Source organism: Planococcus citri, chromosome 3 (genome assembly GCF_950023065.1).
Source record: "Planococcus citri chromosome 3, ihPlaCitr1.1, whole genome shotgun sequence".
NCBI lineage: Eukaryota > Metazoa > Arthropoda > Insecta > Hemiptera > Pseudococcidae > Planococcus > Planococcus citri.
In genome coordinates, this window is record NC_088679.1 from 47,528,193 (window position 1) to 47,546,231 (window position 18,039).

An 18,039-nucleotide genomic window follows, 5' to 3' on the forward strand; every position below is an offset into this window, starting at 1 on the left:
AATTTTATGACTTTTTTTGGTTACTTTTTAGAGCTTTTTTGGTAAAGGTTACTTTTTTTTGGAAAAAATTTGAGTACGAGCCGAAGCACAAAATTGATCAAAAAAAGTGATTCATAATTCAATGCAATTTTTCCGGATTTTTTAAAAACTCTTTCGATTGATTTAATAGACAAATCTGTTTAAAAACTCACATAGTACATATAAATAAAGTTGCATACCTGTACGTTTGCAGGAATTTTGATTTCTTGATTATGTAATCTTGTATGTACTTTGAGTTTGTTTTTATTTAAATATTGCATATTTATCGAATATTTTTTGTATATTTTCGATGATTATCCTTTTAATTTTGACTTTGGTTTTCGTTGCAAAAAATAAAACACATGCAAAAGCAGACCAGACATTTTTCGAACGAGAGCGGGAGCTTTTGGTTGCGAATAAAGTACTATATTTGAGTTGCGTTTTTCGACTCGGTTTCAAAATGAAAAATAAAACGCAGATAGAAATTAAAACGACATTTAATTATAACTTAAAGTAAAAAATAAAGTAGAAATCGTCTTAAAATACCTACTTAACTTACTGCTAGTATTACTATATAGATAAATAATTTATAATTTATCATTTGGTGACTATTACCTACCAGAGCCCTGCACGTTACGTTAATTTGTACTCCCGTTACGTAACGGGTAATCATTTTTCCCCACGTTATATTCTAACGCGTTACTTTTGGTAACGCGTTACCAGGAACGCACGTTACCGATGACGTCAAATGGTAACAGATTACTGGTAGCGACGATGCCTGTTACCGTTATAACGCATTTGTAAACCAATTTTTCCCAACTTCATTTTTAAAATAAAAAATGAACACTGATGCATTTATTGCATGATTTGAACTGATTCATGTTATCCAAAGATGTAAGTACATACATAGGTACACTTATCAGAAAAGTAATTTTAAAGAAATGAAGTGGAAAGGCTGTAGGTGGATAAGTATGGCGAATTTGCCCCCGAGAGCTTCAGGGTTGATATTTGCATGTAAGGTGGGTACCCTTGAGCACCTTCCGTCACGAACGTTTCAGACCCCCAGACCCCCTGGTTTTCGAGAAACCTCCCCCCCTTTTCTGAAATTACAATAGAAATTTTTTTCTCAGCCCCATGTGAACCAATTTTTTCAATTTTTTGCTATGTTGTAAACATCCATCAGAGGTATCCTCACAAAAATTTTCACCCCCCTCCCCCATATTTCCCTCTCAAAATGGCGTGTTTTAGCTTTGTTTGCCTGTTTTAACGATGACCATGATTCGGCACAAAAATGCGAATAGAATTTTTAAGTGTGTTTTTAACCCCTAAAAAACATATTTTTTTCAGGCCGTGGTCAAAAATTGAAAAAACTTACAGAGGGGTTAAAAATGGAATCTGGTGTAAATTATTGTTTTTGGTAAACGAGGTTTCGTTTCCATATGAATCGAAACCCCGACCACGAAATGACGTCCAATTTTATGCTACCCTCAACCACACCCCTCCAGAGTCTCTGCCACCACCTCAATTTTTACTATTATATTAAAAGCTGAACTATATAATAATATTGGCGTCGTTCTCATATGAATCGAACACTCCAAACACGAATATGAAGTCAAATTTTATGCAACCCTCATTCACACCCCTCCGGTGACTCTACGCCCCTCACTTTTTACTGAATTAAAAGTTGAGCTATTTTCATAATATTAGTGTCGTCTCCATATGAATCGAACCCCCCAAACACGAATATGACGTCCAATTTTACGCTAACCTCATCCACACCCCCATGCCTCTGCAGTATGCCCCACCTAATTTGATTGAAAAGTTTTGAAAGTTGTAAAAAGTATATCATGTGACCTCTCATTTATGAATGTATTTTTTTCCGATCTCGTAAATAAAACTTTTTCACCTATTTAAGTAATCGGATGTACGTCTTGTTTCATGAACTTTATGTCATTTTTGATAATTTTTATCACAATGTAGCTGCTAGGTACCTACTATTAATAAATATCAGTATCATAGACTTGAAAACTCACCTTGTTGTCTCGGACTTGTTAAAATTTTCTGCTTGTTGGAATGCTTGTCGATATAGAGTTTGATCGGAAGTTCCATCTATACCCCATTTTGATATTAATATAAACTCTCCTTCTAAGGTTGTATTTTGAGTTGTTTGTAATAGCTCTACAATTCTGAGCGCGGTGTGGTCCAACAAAGATTGCATTGGGATTCGGCGACCTATTTCATTACATTCTATACCTTGCGGATAGCATTTGTTTTTCGCTTTTGATACTATTTGATAGCTGGGGAATATGTTTGCATTTTGTTGTTTTCCCAACAATCGAGTACTAATATATTTTGCTTTAGACAGATCGTTATCTAGAATGAAAGCCAAACTCGGGCACAATCAAAAATCTAACGTCATATTCGTGTTCAGCGTTACCAAAAACATACAATTCGATATATCACATGCCCCAGATTTCTTTTCGAATGTGTTGCCCTAAATTTGGGGTGGGGGTGCTCCCCCTCAATTAAGAGATCCCATCTCGAAACTTGAATATTTCGAAAAAGCATCAAAAGGTACATCTATGGAAATTTTTACAGAATTTTAAATGGTAGCTCCCACTTACAGCACCATTTTGAGATTTGAACTTTTAATTTGAGAGTTCAACTTTCAAATTTTGAAAATTTCAAAATGCTTAAAAAGTTCAAAATTCAATACCCTTTCGAACTGTGAAATCAGTTTTGATCGAAGTATCATAGTTTTGGAGAAATGAAAATGATTTAAAAAAAGGTAACTTGACGTTATAACGCGTTACAGTAACGCATTTTCATGGTAACGGCAACATACGACGATTCCTAATAGATGACGTCATTTGGTATCGCGTTAGCGTTGTTTTTGGTAGCGACAACGCGTAACGTAAGTTGTAACCCCCGTTAGTAACGGTAGCGTGCAGGGCTCTGTTACCTACTCAATATCTTAATGTTTACTCTTCATTTTAAATGAGTTTTGGTAGTCCATACAGCGCTAGAAGTACGTGGACGCATTTTAATGGCAACAGAAAATAATTCTTCTAATTTTGGATTCTTGATATTCTTATTAAAAAACCACGGATACACAGTTTCTTTTTTATCTATCCAAGCTTGCACATGCAGCGGATATTCCCGCATTTCTTCTGTGAAAAAAAAAATGAAAATTAGCTAGGTATACCTGGGTTCTTTTTTCAAAACACAAAGAAAGTAATATTCGGATTACTTACTAGTCGCCCATAATGGTATTTGTTTTTTAGGACATTCTTCATCTTCACTCGATTCGTTCTCCAAAACGTGATCCAATTCGTATTGCGCATTCTCCTGTGGATCATTTTTTTCCAAAAAAAAAAAAAAAAATACGTAATAAAATTTTAGCAAATTGAAAATTATTTGCTTAGATTATTTTTAGCAACTACGACACTCACTGCTAATCTACTTTCAGCTTGTTTCGCTTCTTGTTCTCGAGTACTATCATCATTTTGTGAAGTTTCATTGCTGCTATTAGTTTTTTGCGTTTTTACATCTTTAACTTTAATTTGGTTGAAATATTTCTTCGGAGGTGCTGATTTTTCATTGATCTTTTTTTCTAACTTCGGAGAATTCGAATTTTCATCGGCTTCTTGTAGTCGCTGATTCGTTGCTTTGCTACCGATGCCCATTTTTCTGCCGAAAAAAAAAAAAAAAACTCACAATATACCTGTATGTAATTCGAACCATGAACTAGAATATCCGTTTCTTCAAGTAAACTTACATTTTGTTTCCTGTATTAGGATTATTTTTAAACCTTGTTGGTTTCTTGATCTCAATAACTTGGCTTTGAGACGTTTCGACATTCGCATTTTTAATATCTTTCAAAGTTCTGTTGCTTCTTAATAATCTGGATTTGCAAACAGGAGCATTATCCACGCGGGGTTTTTCAACTTGTGCCTGTGTTTTGAAACAAATGTCAAAATACTGAAATAAATGGCAAAAGTAAAGCGCGAGCAGGTATTTTGAATACTCAAGTGAAATACTTGCATGAAAATATCACTTACATTTTTCTTTTTATCGGGTGTTTTCATCGGCAATTTGTTGGGTATGATTCCTTTCGTAGGACGTTTTTCCAACTCTTCAACGCGCTTCTTCACCGAATTAGGCTTTTCTTCGAGTTTCAAAATTGACGCAATTTTGTCATTGGGTGTTTTGTTTCCGGAATTGACATCGTTTTTTTCGTCAAAAGGAGATAGCGTCAGAGGGGTGGAATGAGCTAAAAATTTCATCGAGTCTTCTGTATTTGTGGAATCTTAACAATAAACACGTTCGAAGATATAGGTATGTACAGACAGTAAAAATAATCATCACCATCTTCATACTGTTTATCTAACATCGATTAACTGAGTACCTATAAGAAAAAACATTTTTCGCTTTATTACCTTTATTTTTCGTATCATATTTTTGCTTCGATTGACTGAGAGGTTGGGCAGGTGATCTTGAAGCATTGATCGATGATTCGTCTTCAATATTCTCACAGGCTGAAGATAAACGCTGAGGAATTTTCTGAAATTGAAGTAAGCTAAATTATCTTTACTATTAACAAAAACAAATTCACAATGATTCGCAAAGCTAACTTTTGAAGCAATTCTGGAGCTTCTTCTGAATGCATCTGGATCATTTGTACTGTCGACTTTTTCGGCGGATATACCGACTGTTTCATTTAACAATGACGCTTTTTTTCGAGTCACTACAAAGAAATAGGTAAACTGTAACGACTTATTTCAAATTCAAAACTGATTCGTGAAAATATATCTGATACATTACTTCGTGATGATTCCGGCTTCTCTTTCGTTTCTTTTTTATTCTTTGGGATTTCCGGTATCAAGAATTCGTTGGAATTTTGAGGCTCCTCATCATCTTGCAAAAGATGACCATAGGCAAGATTTATCTCAGCGAATATATTCTACGAAGGAACAAACATTAGGTACATATTTCACTACTCACTATTTGCACCAATAATATACAAATATGGCAATTGAACTGAGTAGGTGTATTAAAGTACTTACGTTAATGGCATCATCTTTCGCTGTATAAATATCGTCGATCTCTTTAAAGAACTGTAAATAGTTATTAGCACTTAAAAATGCTCTTTCTACCATTTTCAAAAATACTTGATCAAATTTTCAAATTCGAACTTATTACTTTAGCAATAAATCTTCCTTCACTTGTTAGAAAATAACTCGCGTATACTGCTTCATTTAATCAATGATTTTTCACATGAAAAACTTGAAAACGAGAAATGAGCGAGCAGGCCAATTCATGCTTTCATTTCTATTCGTGTTATTCAACGACCAATACAACAATGTAGCAGCCAATGATAGTATAATGGTAATATCGATGGTATTCTCTGAAGGTAACTCGATAAACAATCGATACTTTTGGTCGATATCATCCACATAGTACCATTATTGAAAAATCTTTTTATACGATGAAATATTATAGCATTGATGGTGGGCTAAATCAGAAGAAAAAAGTAGAAAGAATGAAAATTTTCCATCGATTAAATAAAACCCCAATTATAGAACAATATTTATTATAATTAATAAAAAAAAACATCATCAAAAATAAAAATTACTTTTTAAAAAAAATAGGTATGATACGAATATGAACAAAAATTCTGACTAATACATTTGAGATAAAAATCATAAGATAAAAGAACATTCGATAAAAAAATGACAATAAAGTACAAAATGTACAAAAGAAGAATATCATTTTGCGTTACAAAATGGCAGATTTTTCGGATGATTTCTCGTAAAAAATTTATTGTCATTTTCGGAAGTAAACTCATCATTTAATTCGATTTCGTTCGCAAGTAAGATGTTCAAAGGATAAAAAATATATAAGATTTAAAAAAATCGCTTAAGCGTTGAACGTATAATTCTGAAAAATACGTTAAAAATTTACAAAAAAAAAAAAAAAAAAAAAAATGAAAAAAATGAGCAACGGAAGCGCTTAATATCTTTGGTAGGATAAAATATGTTATGCATATGATATTTTATTTTAATCAACTTAGTAATTAAAAAACACACCGTTGGAAATTTTGGCATTTGTCAAATAGTAGAATTATTACAATTGGTTGTTAAAACCGGACCGTTTGTTGACTCGGTGGAAATATTATGAGTGCTACTTGTATAATTTGCTGCTTCTTGCAATGTCATCAACATATTCAACTGAAATGATTCATAAAATCATAATTAATACCCACATATCTGTTTACATTGTTTTCGTTCTCTTATGACGATGATATTATAATAAAGTTCATATCTTACCAAAGGATCACTTTCAGATTTAACTTCGTAACCTACATCTTCGGGGCGTAATCTAATAACACGAATAGGTAAAATTTAATAATAAAACGTAATGTATGAAGAATCAATTTGTATAAATTCCATCACCATACCTCATCAATGCTTCAATTCCACCATGAATCGTGGTACTTTTACTCCACGGATAGTTACGAATGATGAATTGGGTTGGATCTTCCCAAGGAGCTCTTTTACCATGTAATTGTAGACAGTCTTTGACCGCATCGTGTAAGTACGGTACCAACGAATAATTCCAGAGATCAGTAAACCACACTTGGGATCCGTCAACCTCCATAGGACAAGACATAAATAACTTGGGTCCTGCGGAAAAAAATTGCAACGAATTATTATTTTTACACGAATCAATATCGTTTTGAATTAGGTACATATTTGATATGTTATTTTAATTACCAATGGTAACATCAGAAGAAGCATGCGTTTCTAGGAACTGGTTCAAATGATGTTGTACTTTGGGTATCCAATCAATTATTCTCCACAGTTCCGTATTTTTAGCACCTTTTTTACACTCTACTTCGATCAAACGTCTTCTTAAATACCTACTCAAGAATCCTTTAACCGGTTCTAGGTGATTTGCGCATAAAATCCACCTGCCATAACAAAATCCGCGTTATCAACTACATTGTATCACTACATTTGTAGTACTAAATGCTTAGTATATAAGGTTTAATCGCCGAAAACGTCTGTCAAAAAAAAAAACCGTAAATTGAGACAATTCGAACTCTTTGAAACCTTATCAAAAACATTGAATATGATCAAAGTACCTCTCCAGCCTCGGGAGAATTTTGAAAAAAAAAAATCGAAAAATTACTTGAGATATGTTTCTACTAGGTAATTCTATAGATCGTTGAGTTCAACATCTATTAATTTTTAGAATCAATAAAATTACTCAATGCAAAATGCGGACTTTTTGGATTCTCAGCAGAATTTTTGTACCTATAGTCGAAGCCATTTCTTAGCATTTCAATATTCCTACCTGAAATTTTGATGAAGTTGCAGATCAGTTGACGAATACGTGGACTGATTCAGAGTACCGATCACGTAAGGAGTAAACTTATTGCATTTGAAATTGGATAAAATATTTAATATTTCGTTTAGCGACGAAGCTTGATGTAAATTATCCAGTATGATCACAGATGGTAACTCAATATTGGTATTTTCGGAGGATTCTTTATTTTCGCATTGTTCGGCAATATTTAACAAATATTGACGCAAATCTTTGCTGTTTTTTTCGTCAATGCTGCAAAGTGAAAAAAAAAACGCATGAATAGTGAATACAATACATTTGTAACGTAAATTGTGATGAATTTTCCAGTGACGGATTGTCTTACCAAAAATTAACTACGGATGTGACGGTTATTTCTTTGCCATCGCTGTATAACAAATACTCGGCTAATTTATTAGCCAAGTACGTTTTTCCGGTACCCGTTGGCCCACATAACATTATCTTACGATGCTCGGCTAACAACGTTATGTATCTGGAAGGCGCATAAAATCAACAATTAATCGTACGTGTGAATTCACAACGCGATGATGGCGTTTCTCAAAATTGGACACAATTGTGTTTTCCGTTTCCTTCGTAAGTGTAATTTCCGACAACGGAAACGGCGTTACGTTAAACAAAATACCCACCTTTGAATTATAGACTTTGGTATCAACATTTCGAAAGCTAAAGCGTCCAACGAGCCACTATGAAGTGCTCCTTTTAGGCAAACGGTAATCGACGATGATGAACCGCCTACTAGGTATCCACAAGGTAACAGCTCCGGTTCTTTGCTATCTTTGTATCGAACTATTTCGCCGACATGGTAACTCCAAATTGAATCTTGACTTAAACCTAGATTAGTGTTGGGATCGGTACGATCGAGGTATTCCTAAAATTGCAGAAAAAAAACGAGGTAAAATTCATTCAATTTTTTACTGTCGTAGATCACGTCGTCGATGAAGAATTTCATCAATAAATGCTAACCTTAAAAGCTCTAAAAACTAGATTATCCAACGCTTCCCAATTGGTTTTCGTTGAGACTGGAATTAAAGAGATAGGACATTCGTTTCGTTCCTCTACGTATTTATTATAACTCCCATGTGCTCCGAAGAATACCCATACGGCTACTTTTTTCGCATCCATATCGGCGTTTTCCGTAAACATCATGTCTAATTCTAAGAAACACGTCGAAAATTAATAATAATATTCTAAAGGCGATGTAAATAAATATTCTATTTAGTTCACTGACCAGTTCGATCGTTACAAACGTCCGTGGTACTGTATCTTCTATCCATGCTATCGTGCGTTTGTAAAGAACTCTGTGACGATGCTAAGGATTTACTTGTAACAATCCTCTGTAATCGTTCGTTATCCTGCTTCAAATTCAACATTTCGTTCTGTAAAGAAAGCGAAGAGTTTCATTAAGTTTACTAGGTAACTAGGTAAGGTAGGTACATAATACGATAAAAAATTCAAAACAGATGAAATCATTTTCAACGAAGTAGAAAGCTGTTCTGATTAGAATGGATTTCCAAAGACTTTTCAAGAAATCAAAGCAAATCTTTCAAAATGAAGCAAACTCATGAAATAAGCACTTGGTTCTTAGTTGAAATTTCGATTTTTCAACCCATCTCGCCTCTCCTCTTCCAAAATCAACAAATACATATTGCTCCTCCAAATAAGAAAAAAATTCCTTGTTTTTCATTTTTACTGAAAAAGAAGTTCTGTGGTGCCATTAAACCTCTTATCTTGAAAAAGATATGCATTTAAAAAATTTTTCTTCAACAGAAAATGGTTTTGAAAAATTAAAAATTATTGATAAATTAACCCCTATGAAATTAAATAAAAAAAAACTATTGAGTTCCACCCCTTGGAGCATAAATTTCAAACTAGTCATTTTCAAACAGAAAGTTGAACGTTTTTTCAGAGTTGATTTTGCTAACAAGAGTCCGAACTCCAAAATCGGGCAGTTTTTTTTTTACATTTTTTGTAATCAACAAGAATTTCCTTTTATTCCTCACTTGGAGGACATACTCAACTATTTTAGAGCTTTTCTTTGTCAAAAAAGATCTCAAGGAAAATCCAAAAATATATTTTTTTAATTTTTCAAGAATTTTGGCCATAGGAATGGTAATTTATTTCTACCAGAAAAGCGGTTTAAAAAGTTAAAATTTTTCTATTTCTAATATTAATTTTCAATTTTTTTTTTTTGGACGGTCTGTAGTCGGTTAACTCGTGAGGCACTTTTATGCAGAAACATCAAGTTTATATTTATTTTACTGCTTGCGTGAGGGAAAGAAGAGGGGCGACACGATACAGGATCAGCATTATTTTCTCATAAAAAGAAACAATCTGAACAGAGAATGAAAAAAAAAAATCTGAACTAGATTACAATTAATGTTAATGTACAGGGTGCCAAAAAAAAAATCCAAGTATAAGTTATAAAATACACATACGTCAACCAAATAAGTCCAACACTACATAGAACATTTTTTCTTTAAAAAAAAATCAAATTTGAAAATGGAATTTTCTCAAATATCCTCCATAAACAATTTTTCGAACTTCTCTCTTTTTATCCAAAAAAATCATCAGTTGGATTCTTTAAATTTGAAGTGAAATTTTTATGATGGAAAAAAATTTCTTACTCAATGAGCAATTCATCAAATCTGCTTTTCCTTCACCAAGTCATCAGTTATCACTCATCAGTTTTTTTATATTTAAATTTGAAATAAAATTGCCTATAATTTTTATTGTTGAATAAACAATTTTTCAATTTCACTCAACTCCAATTAAAAATTATAAGTTTTTTCAACTTTTAAGCCTAAAATGACTTTTTTTTCAGTTTTTAATGGGCAATTTTCCAAACTTTTTCTCTTGCACCAAAAATTGTCAGATTTTCTATTTTTAGCTGATTAGCAATTTTTTAAAATAACGAAACCTTCATATTAAGTTTTTTTAAAAATATGTATCTTTGCTTGAATTTTGTTTTAAAATCCCGAATCATACACACCATGTTTCAAAATCAAATAATTCATCATCAGGACCTATGTATTCTGCTCCATAATATTCATATGTACCTTCTTATTTTTCACTCTAAATAATTATAAAAGCATGTTCGTCTCAAGTCTCAATTAATCATACAAAAGAAAAACGAATGAGCCACCTGTCATCAATTATTTATCACCATACCGACTCGTAATACTTTTGGACACCTTGTAAATGCGCCTATAATTTATGCAATTCAACTTTATCCTTCAGAAGAAATCATAGATCGAAAGGAAACACCTCGCTATTTTCGTATAAAAAATAATTTCACCGATCGAAACTTCGATATTATATCAGCATAGTAAAAAATCAATCTTGAGAAACGTACTCTCATCTTGATCACAGTATCTTTAAGCGATTCTAATTGATGCGCCGAACTCAACGCTTCCAGTCTGATATCCGTAAGTACTAAATCTTTTTCGCGTAATTGTTTCTTCAATTCTAGTACTAATTCGGGACTGTATTCGTTATCATTGATTGATCTATCGTTATTATTCTCGTATAACCTAAAAACAAGACATTATCGTTAAAAACAATCGTATAAGTAGGCCTATAGGCCTGCTGTAAAAATTATCTCCGGTATTGGTCACTCACTCCGAAGACGATTGGCTATTTTTCATAGTCGACCCGTTGGATTTCATTTCATCGGAAATATTTCCGTTTATAGGATGAGGAGAGTTGAGCAACGGTGACGAAGGTGCTGACAAATTGGACTGCGTCGTTCGCGAATCTTCCACATCCGATAGCGATCCGTTACGATTCTTTTTCGAACGTGAAAATGCTTTGCTAAAGGAACTACGTAACTGTGAAAAGAGTAATTGTATTAATACCCAAATGATAAATAGCTTTCGGACAGTTCGTTGTATTGAAATGCGATCAAATATCACTCACCCAACCGCCTTTCTTTTTATTTTTATCCAATTCGGTAAGTTGATTACCGCTGGACATACTGCACGCCGAAGACATCGATACCAAACTAGACATCGAATCGGTAGACAATTGTCTCGATATATTGTTATCTAAGACAACGAAAAAAAAAGAGAGATTAATTTCATTGATCAACTAGTTCGAAAATAATTACGCGATTAATATATTCGCGAGTAAAATAATGCAGATATATAAGCTCGTTACTTGGATTCGAATCGATAGTTGTGTTGATGGTGTGCCTTCGAGCTAAAGATGGAGAACAATTATTATGTGTAGGAGTACCCTCTTTGATGGTTGTATTCTCTGCTCCTCCGCTTTGCTTCCTCAGTGCTTCGATCGTTTGCCGTAATTCCATCAACTCAGAATCCTGCAACACATACAGATCGTCTGTTGAGATTGCGAATAATGCCGGTAACCATTAATACGACGATGTTCTTCTCTTTCGATTTATTAGAAAAAAAAGCGTGTAATTACAGAATAAATTATATATTTCGATTATGTAATTCCCTCCTCTCGTCGTTCGCGTATTTTATGAAATATTATATATTTATCGAGAGAGCGCCATTCAATACAATAAACAGTCAATATCTAGCCTGTACTTCACTGTGATGCACGCTTAAATCCGTTCATTCATCTTGCTACTAGTAGAGAAGTATAAATACGACAACGGTGAAACATGTACATTTATTTGAAATTAGTCTTGCCTAATTTAATCCAGTTCCCTCCAGATAACCCATTATTCAACTTAATCGATGGAATATCATTTGTTTTCTTATTTGGTCCCAAGCTTGGCAAAGGGATTGAAAAAGCATGATCAATTGATTATAAGATACAGAAGCGGAGTAGGCCTAACGTTTTTAGATTTTCTCATACCCACCGGAGAATATGTAGTTTTCATTTTCTTTTTCTACTTTTTTCATGATATTCACAATTCGATTTTTTTTTTTTAAAAAACTACATTTTAAAAATTTAAACAAAAGGATTAATGATTGTTTCAAAAAAAAAAAATTGCCTTACTTGTGTCCCATATCCTAAAAATCAACAAAGTCGTGACTGGCGAGGTTGCATTCAAAGTCACGTGTTAGGGAACAGAAGCATCGTTTGCTTCTTAGATCTTTTTTGATGTTTTTAAAAAATGGAAAACCCAACACTTCGCCAGAATCTTCAGAATGGGTCGAAACTTGGGCATATCAATTCGGGAGATCGAATGAACCAAATTTTAGCATCATGCCCCAATTTATTCAATTTTTTTTTCATGAAAAATACGTATTTCAATATTTTAATGATTTGTTAAAAATCAAAAGTGATCTTCTGCACCTGAAATTTTACCTGGAAAAAATTTTCGCATGCTCTTTGAATTTTTCTCCGTTTAGTTCGAAGATTTTTCTGTAGGTAGAATGTTTCAGAAGTTTCACCCCCCTCCCCCTCAAAAAAACCTGGTTACCCTTTTACTGAACTATTTACCTGGACCTAACGGTAAACCATTCTTTTGAAAAATCTCAAAAGTCGTAGGTATACATGACAACACCGGCCTCGTATAAAAATATCGTTCACTTATTTCTTTTTCGGTTGCACACAATAGTCATTGCCAGAAGCGTGCTCAGTGCACATTTAACTCTCTTTTTTCTTTTTTACAAAACATTCCATGGTCGATGGTCCTGAAATATCAAGGGCTCCTCAAAAAAAAGTTGTTTTTCTTTGACAAAAATTTGCATGTAGGTACAATGGGTGGAATAAAAAAAAAACCATATCCTGGATTTACACAAAAAATTGGTGCGGAAGTTTGGATTCGTGTTCAGCAGATCAAAATACGCCGATTACCACAATTTCGGTCAAACTTCCAAACTCACTTTTTTGTTCAATTTTTTTTTTTTTTTGGAACTTCAAGCGTACCTACTTACTTACATGAAAAAAATATGAATTTCGAAGATTTGAACGAGGGGTTCAAATAGTTCAAGAACTGTGGTAAAATGTCGTAAAAATGCGTCTTTGTTCATCTAGCTTTCTAGTTGCACATTTCGAGATTTCGGTGTATTTTCTTGAGAAAAGTTTGATCCAAAAGTACAATATTTTTCCTGGCATAGGTTGAAAGAGGTCGTTACAACTCGTTGGTAGATAGAATTTATGACCTAGACAGAAGATTCTCAGGGTTTAAACGGCGTAATCGCAAATTTCGAGGATGAAATTGAGCCTCCAAATTGCAGTTTTTTGGGATAATAATGGCCAGAATGGCCTAATAAATATGATCACTTCACTGTCTGCAATTTTCGAACTAGGTAATTTAGAAAATTCAAAACTTTACAGGATCTTCAATTTTCTGTTTGGGTAGTTGTTTTTTGTGGGTGGAGGGGGGCTGCTTTATGGATCTCCTACGCCCCGATAAAAAAAAATAAAATGATCTAAACACGCAATCAAGTATCCGGGATATTTCCATGTAAAAATGAGGTGGAGGGGGAATTGTTTGCAAAAAAAAAACTCATTCAATCGAAGATCATTTCCAATACATATATCAAGATGAACCTCAAATACATCGACAAGCTCGTAAAAGTACGTACGTATGTTATGTACGTACATACTTTCTTAATAAATTCGACACCATACTTTCGCGATTCGTGTTTGGTAAAATCCATCAAAACTCTAGGTATTATTTACCATATAACGTGAAAAGTTATAATCATTATTTCAAATCATTAACGAGCGACGTCTCATCTTTACGTTACTCGTTTCCTTCATATACACTCATTCATTAGCAGAAAACTTTCATTATCATTTCAAACTTGAACTTACTTTTTTCTCAGCCGTGGCGGTCAGTTGTTGCAATCTCTGGGTCATATTTGATAGTGATTTTTCAAAAGCCGAAACGACATGAGCCTGAAACAGAGGAAATGCATACCGGTTATTTAAATTACTCGGTATAAAAAAAGTAAAGTACGAGTACACTTAAGTTAAGGTACAAATCGTGTCTTTAGCATCGCATAGGTATACTAAAACCATTATCAAAATACATAAGGCTTTTGACGTATTGCGGGTTGCATATCGGTTTGCCTGAACTTTATCGGTTTGGTGGGCATGCTTATCAGTGAGTATCAAAATTTCATATTTTGAGCAATTTTCACAAGGTGTTTTTGAAATTTATAGTTTTTATTTAGTTTTTTCTTCAATTTTAAACACTGTTGAATCCTGTGATGGAAAAAGATCCGCTCTTTGTCGAGGTTCAAAGACGTTTTGTCAACTTCTTTAAAACTCGACGAAGAGAGGATCTTTTTCCATTACAGGATTTAACAGTGTTTAAAATTGAAGAAAAAACTAAATAAAAGCTATACATTTCAAAAACACCTTGTGAAAATTGCTCAAAATATGAAATTTTGATACTCACTGATAAGAATGCCCACCAAACCGATAAAGTTCAGGCAAACCGATATGCAACCCGCAATACGTCAAAAGCCTTATTATAATCCAAATATAGTGTATCCACGAATAATACTGCATAGGTAACGGTTTCAAAAATTATTTCAACTAGGTTACAATTTCGAATTGAATTTCACTTCGCGGTGATTTATTGTCTAGAAAGAAAACACACACATTTGCTACGCCGCGTTCGCTTTCGGTAAAAAGAGAATCGAAAATTAGAGTAACGATCGAGTTAACTAGGTTTTTAACCAATACTCGTATACTTGACGAAATTAATCCGTTCAGGGCTAGATTGCAGATACTATCAATAGGCAAAATGTAAACCTATTGGTATGTAAAAATGTTACACATAACCAGGTAGGCTACATTAAAAATGTAAGTCTGCATTTCTGCAGACCATCGCCAATGACGAATACGACACATACGAGTATGTACCCACTACCCAGCAGTAACAGAAATGGAAACTTTACAGCCTAATAAATTACGATATATTTAAAAATAGAGGATAATTAGCGGTGAAAATCCACCAGTCGTAGGCTTAAATCTTTATATAGTGTGTTAAAAATCATCGTGTTCGCATCAAGATTCATAAATTACACACCAACAATCCTCAAACGTATTAATGGACCTATTATAGTATCTATCATAGTAACGAGTAGTCGCGCTGTCAACGCTGACGGTCAATGATCTCCCGCCACTTTATAGTTTTTATAGCTTCGAATCCGATATGTATTCTCCTATGCGTATGTACTTCATTTAACAACTTCTCGACACGAAGTTATAATATGTAATATAACTAGGTAGTATACCTATATAGGTGTACAACACAGATAGATTTACCACCGTAGGTGGGGTACATAAACATCACCGAAATTATTCTCCTCATGCATACTTGTACACCCAAATACACGTGCTTTAACCATCTCGTGCAGGTCATCATGCATTTATCTAATTAAAACCTAATCGCATAATGCATTCGTCTATTTTCCCCCTATTTTGATACTCGAACGAATGTAATAAACCATTAAAAAAGAAAACTTTTTGTATACTATGGTGGATTTATTGTTCAAAGGTAAAAGGGATCGAATGGCTGTACATGCACACCCCGAACAGTACCTATATAATGGAATGGTTCGATGCTATACAGAAGATTTCCGGCACATATGACGAAGGGTACCTAATCCAAGTATACCTTCTACCTTTGCGGCGAATTAGATCACCACGAAAACGCATTTCATTTCACGTTTCACTCCTATATTCGGACATACAGTAACAAATTTTTAATTAACTTTTAAAAATAGATCTCGCCGTACATTCGGCAATTGGTTTATTGGTATACGCGAAAATAAACTATCTAGATCAAAGTGAACTGTTGGTAAGTACCGATTGCGATACTTTAAGTACGATTACGCCGCAAACATGAAATAAAATCGTAAAATTTACACAAAAAATCGATGGTATTCAGAAAAAAAAAGTTGCGAAGCCATTTTTTTGCGCGAATGGTGCAGTTTTGATGAAAAGAAATTCTACGAAACTATGGATTGTTTATTCAATAACGAAACTAAAATGATATTTAGGGGCAGATGCGACTGGAAGGATAGGGGATTTTCCAACTGGGCACCTGAAATTTAGTCCTCCAGGCTCACAAATGTGGCTTTTTCTCATTAGTTAGTACTGAAAATCAATACCTTTTAAGCACATTTTTTGTACGTTGAAAAAAAAAACGCTCATGAAAAATTATAACAAATTGATACTATTTAAAGCTTCTTCTGTTCAAAGGAAATAATTTTTCGATGTGCCAGGTACCACCAGGGCTCAAATTTTTGAGATTTCTCAGATTTTAACCAAATTCAGCGGAGACTTTAATTTTGAGTGGGTCAGTTGGTCACCTAGAAAAAATTTTAGTCTCAGAAGTGCCTCTAAAGTGGGGATATGGGTCTTCAAAGAGGGGGAATTTTCAAAAAATAATGGTTTTTTCCGATTCAGCCACTACCAACCTGTTTTGGGGGAAAATGGCCCAGTTCCAAAAGGTAGTATTTAAGATTCTGCGCCGAAAATTTACAAATCGGTTATTTTAAGGAAAGTTCGTGTTTTGAAAATATTTTCTACACAATATTTGGCATTGATTATGCCAAACCATCCAAAAATACTGCAGTCTCTGAAACTGAGGAAATATTTTTGAATACAGCTAGTAGTGCAGTCAATTTTTTGGACATTACTGCCAATTTCAAAAAAATCTTGAAAAATGGCCAATGCGTTGGATAGTAAAGAAGCCCTGGGGAAGGGAATACATAATTTAATCAAAACCCCACAAAAAATTCAACGAACATCTAGTACATACAATAGAGTGGACAGCGGAAAAAAAGTATCGCAGATTTGGACCAAATTCACAGGGGTAGTACCTTTCGAGTTTAGAACCTACCAGAAAAAATTTGGGCTCCCAAGACCAAAGCTAGGCGGAGCTATGGGGTGTCAAGGGGCTACATGCTGTTCTAAAACTCAAAAAATCCACTTTTCTCACCCTGGAATGGGGTAAGATCGGGTTGGAAGGTCGAAACCTGCAAAGGGCACCTGAGGTACATCCTCTCATTGTACTGTGAAAATTTGGACCCTCCGGGTCAATTAGGAGGGGCTACAGGCTGTTCTAAAAGTCGAAAAACACATGAAAATAGCCGAAAAATCCACTTTTTATACCATGGAAAAAAGTCAAATGGGGCTGGAAGGTCGAAACCAGCGAAAAGCACTCAAGTGGCAGCATCCCATTGTATGCTGGACATTGGGGCTCCATAGGTCAATTTTAGAGGGGTGGGGTCAAAAATCAAGTAAAATAGCGCTAAAATAAGGTTTTTTCCACCTTGAGTGGAGTGGGGATAATCTAGGAATCTGAAATTTGGATATGTTGATTACAATGATGGTACTCATCAATGGTATGATTTTGGACTGTATTTGCGGCCAAATTATGCTTCTCCGAAAAAATGACCTTTCTGTAATTTTCAACTTTGATCCTCCCAACTCCAGGGGTCAAATAATTATACCTCGCGAGAAAACCCTATTTCCCAAGTTTGACTTTATTTGATCAATAAGAATAAGTTTCCGGTCATAAAATGTGGTGCTGAAACTTATAAATGTTTGACCTACCGCAATAGCCATTATTTTTCACAAAAATTTGGCTAAAACAGATTTTTTTGGAAATGGCCCAAATTTGCGACCCCACAACTCCGCCCCTTTGGTCTTGGGGGCCAAAATTTTTTTATGGGGTCTCAACTCAAA

At 34.1% G+C, this 18,039-nt stretch overlaps 2 protein-coding genes across 10 annotated transcripts in view; both read right to left on the minus strand.

Annotated features, from left to right (window-relative positions):
* Positions 1-497: 497 nt before the first annotated feature.
* Positions 498-5,427, minus strand: LOC135840906 (uncharacterized). Of its 3 annotated transcripts, none has more exons than XM_065357665.1 (9): positions 5,085-5,427; positions 4,843-4,981; positions 4,653-4,765; positions 4,458-4,581; positions 4,080-4,327; positions 3,797-3,999; positions 3,471-3,708; positions 3,273-3,366; positions 498-3,188 (listed from the first exon to the last, which is right to left on the minus strand). In XM_065357665.1, the coding sequence occupies exons 1-9, from the start codon at positions 5,175-5,177 to the stop codon at positions 3,007-3,009; spliced, it is 1,434 nt and encodes a 477-aa protein (XP_065213737.1). In that variant the 5' UTR covers positions 5,178-5,427; the 3' UTR covers positions 498-3,006. The 3 variants fall into 3 exon arrangements, with proteins under 3 accessions (XP_065213737.1, XP_065213739.1, XP_065213738.1); XM_065357667.1 differs by having other exon boundaries at positions 4,080-4,291; positions 5,085-5,426; XM_065357666.1 differs by having other exon boundaries at positions 3,797-3,972; positions 5,085-5,418.
* A 167-nt stretch (positions 5,428-5,594) lies between these two features.
* LOC135840903 (protein sickie-like) overlaps positions 5,595-18,039 on the minus strand; it is a 92,156-nt gene continuing 79,711 nt past the window's right edge. For all 7 annotated transcript variants that reach the window (XM_065357654.1, XM_065357656.1, XM_065357657.1 and 4 more), the window contains 14 exons: positions 14,146-14,229; positions 11,563-11,725; positions 11,323-11,450; positions 11,026-11,234; positions 10,760-10,937; positions 8,636-8,783; positions 8,371-8,561; positions 8,034-8,275; positions 7,733-7,879; positions 7,378-7,641; positions 6,795-6,991; positions 6,479-6,704; positions 6,348-6,399; positions 5,595-6,248 (listed from right to left, as the gene is read on the minus strand). In XM_065357654.1, the coding sequence (XP_065213726.1) occupies positions 6,129-6,248; positions 6,348-6,399; positions 6,479-6,704; positions 6,795-6,991; positions 7,378-7,641; positions 7,733-7,879; positions 8,034-8,275; positions 8,371-8,561; positions 8,636-8,783; positions 10,760-10,937; positions 11,026-11,234; positions 11,323-11,450; positions 11,563-11,725; positions 14,146-14,229 (2,349 nt within the window). In that variant the 3' untranslated portion in view covers positions 5,595-6,128. The remainder of the gene's footprint in view (positions 6,249-6,347; positions 6,400-6,478; positions 6,705-6,794; positions 6,992-7,377; positions 7,642-7,732; positions 7,880-8,033; positions 8,276-8,370; positions 8,562-8,635; positions 8,784-10,759; positions 10,938-11,025; positions 11,235-11,322; positions 11,451-11,562; positions 11,726-14,145; positions 14,230-18,039) is intronic.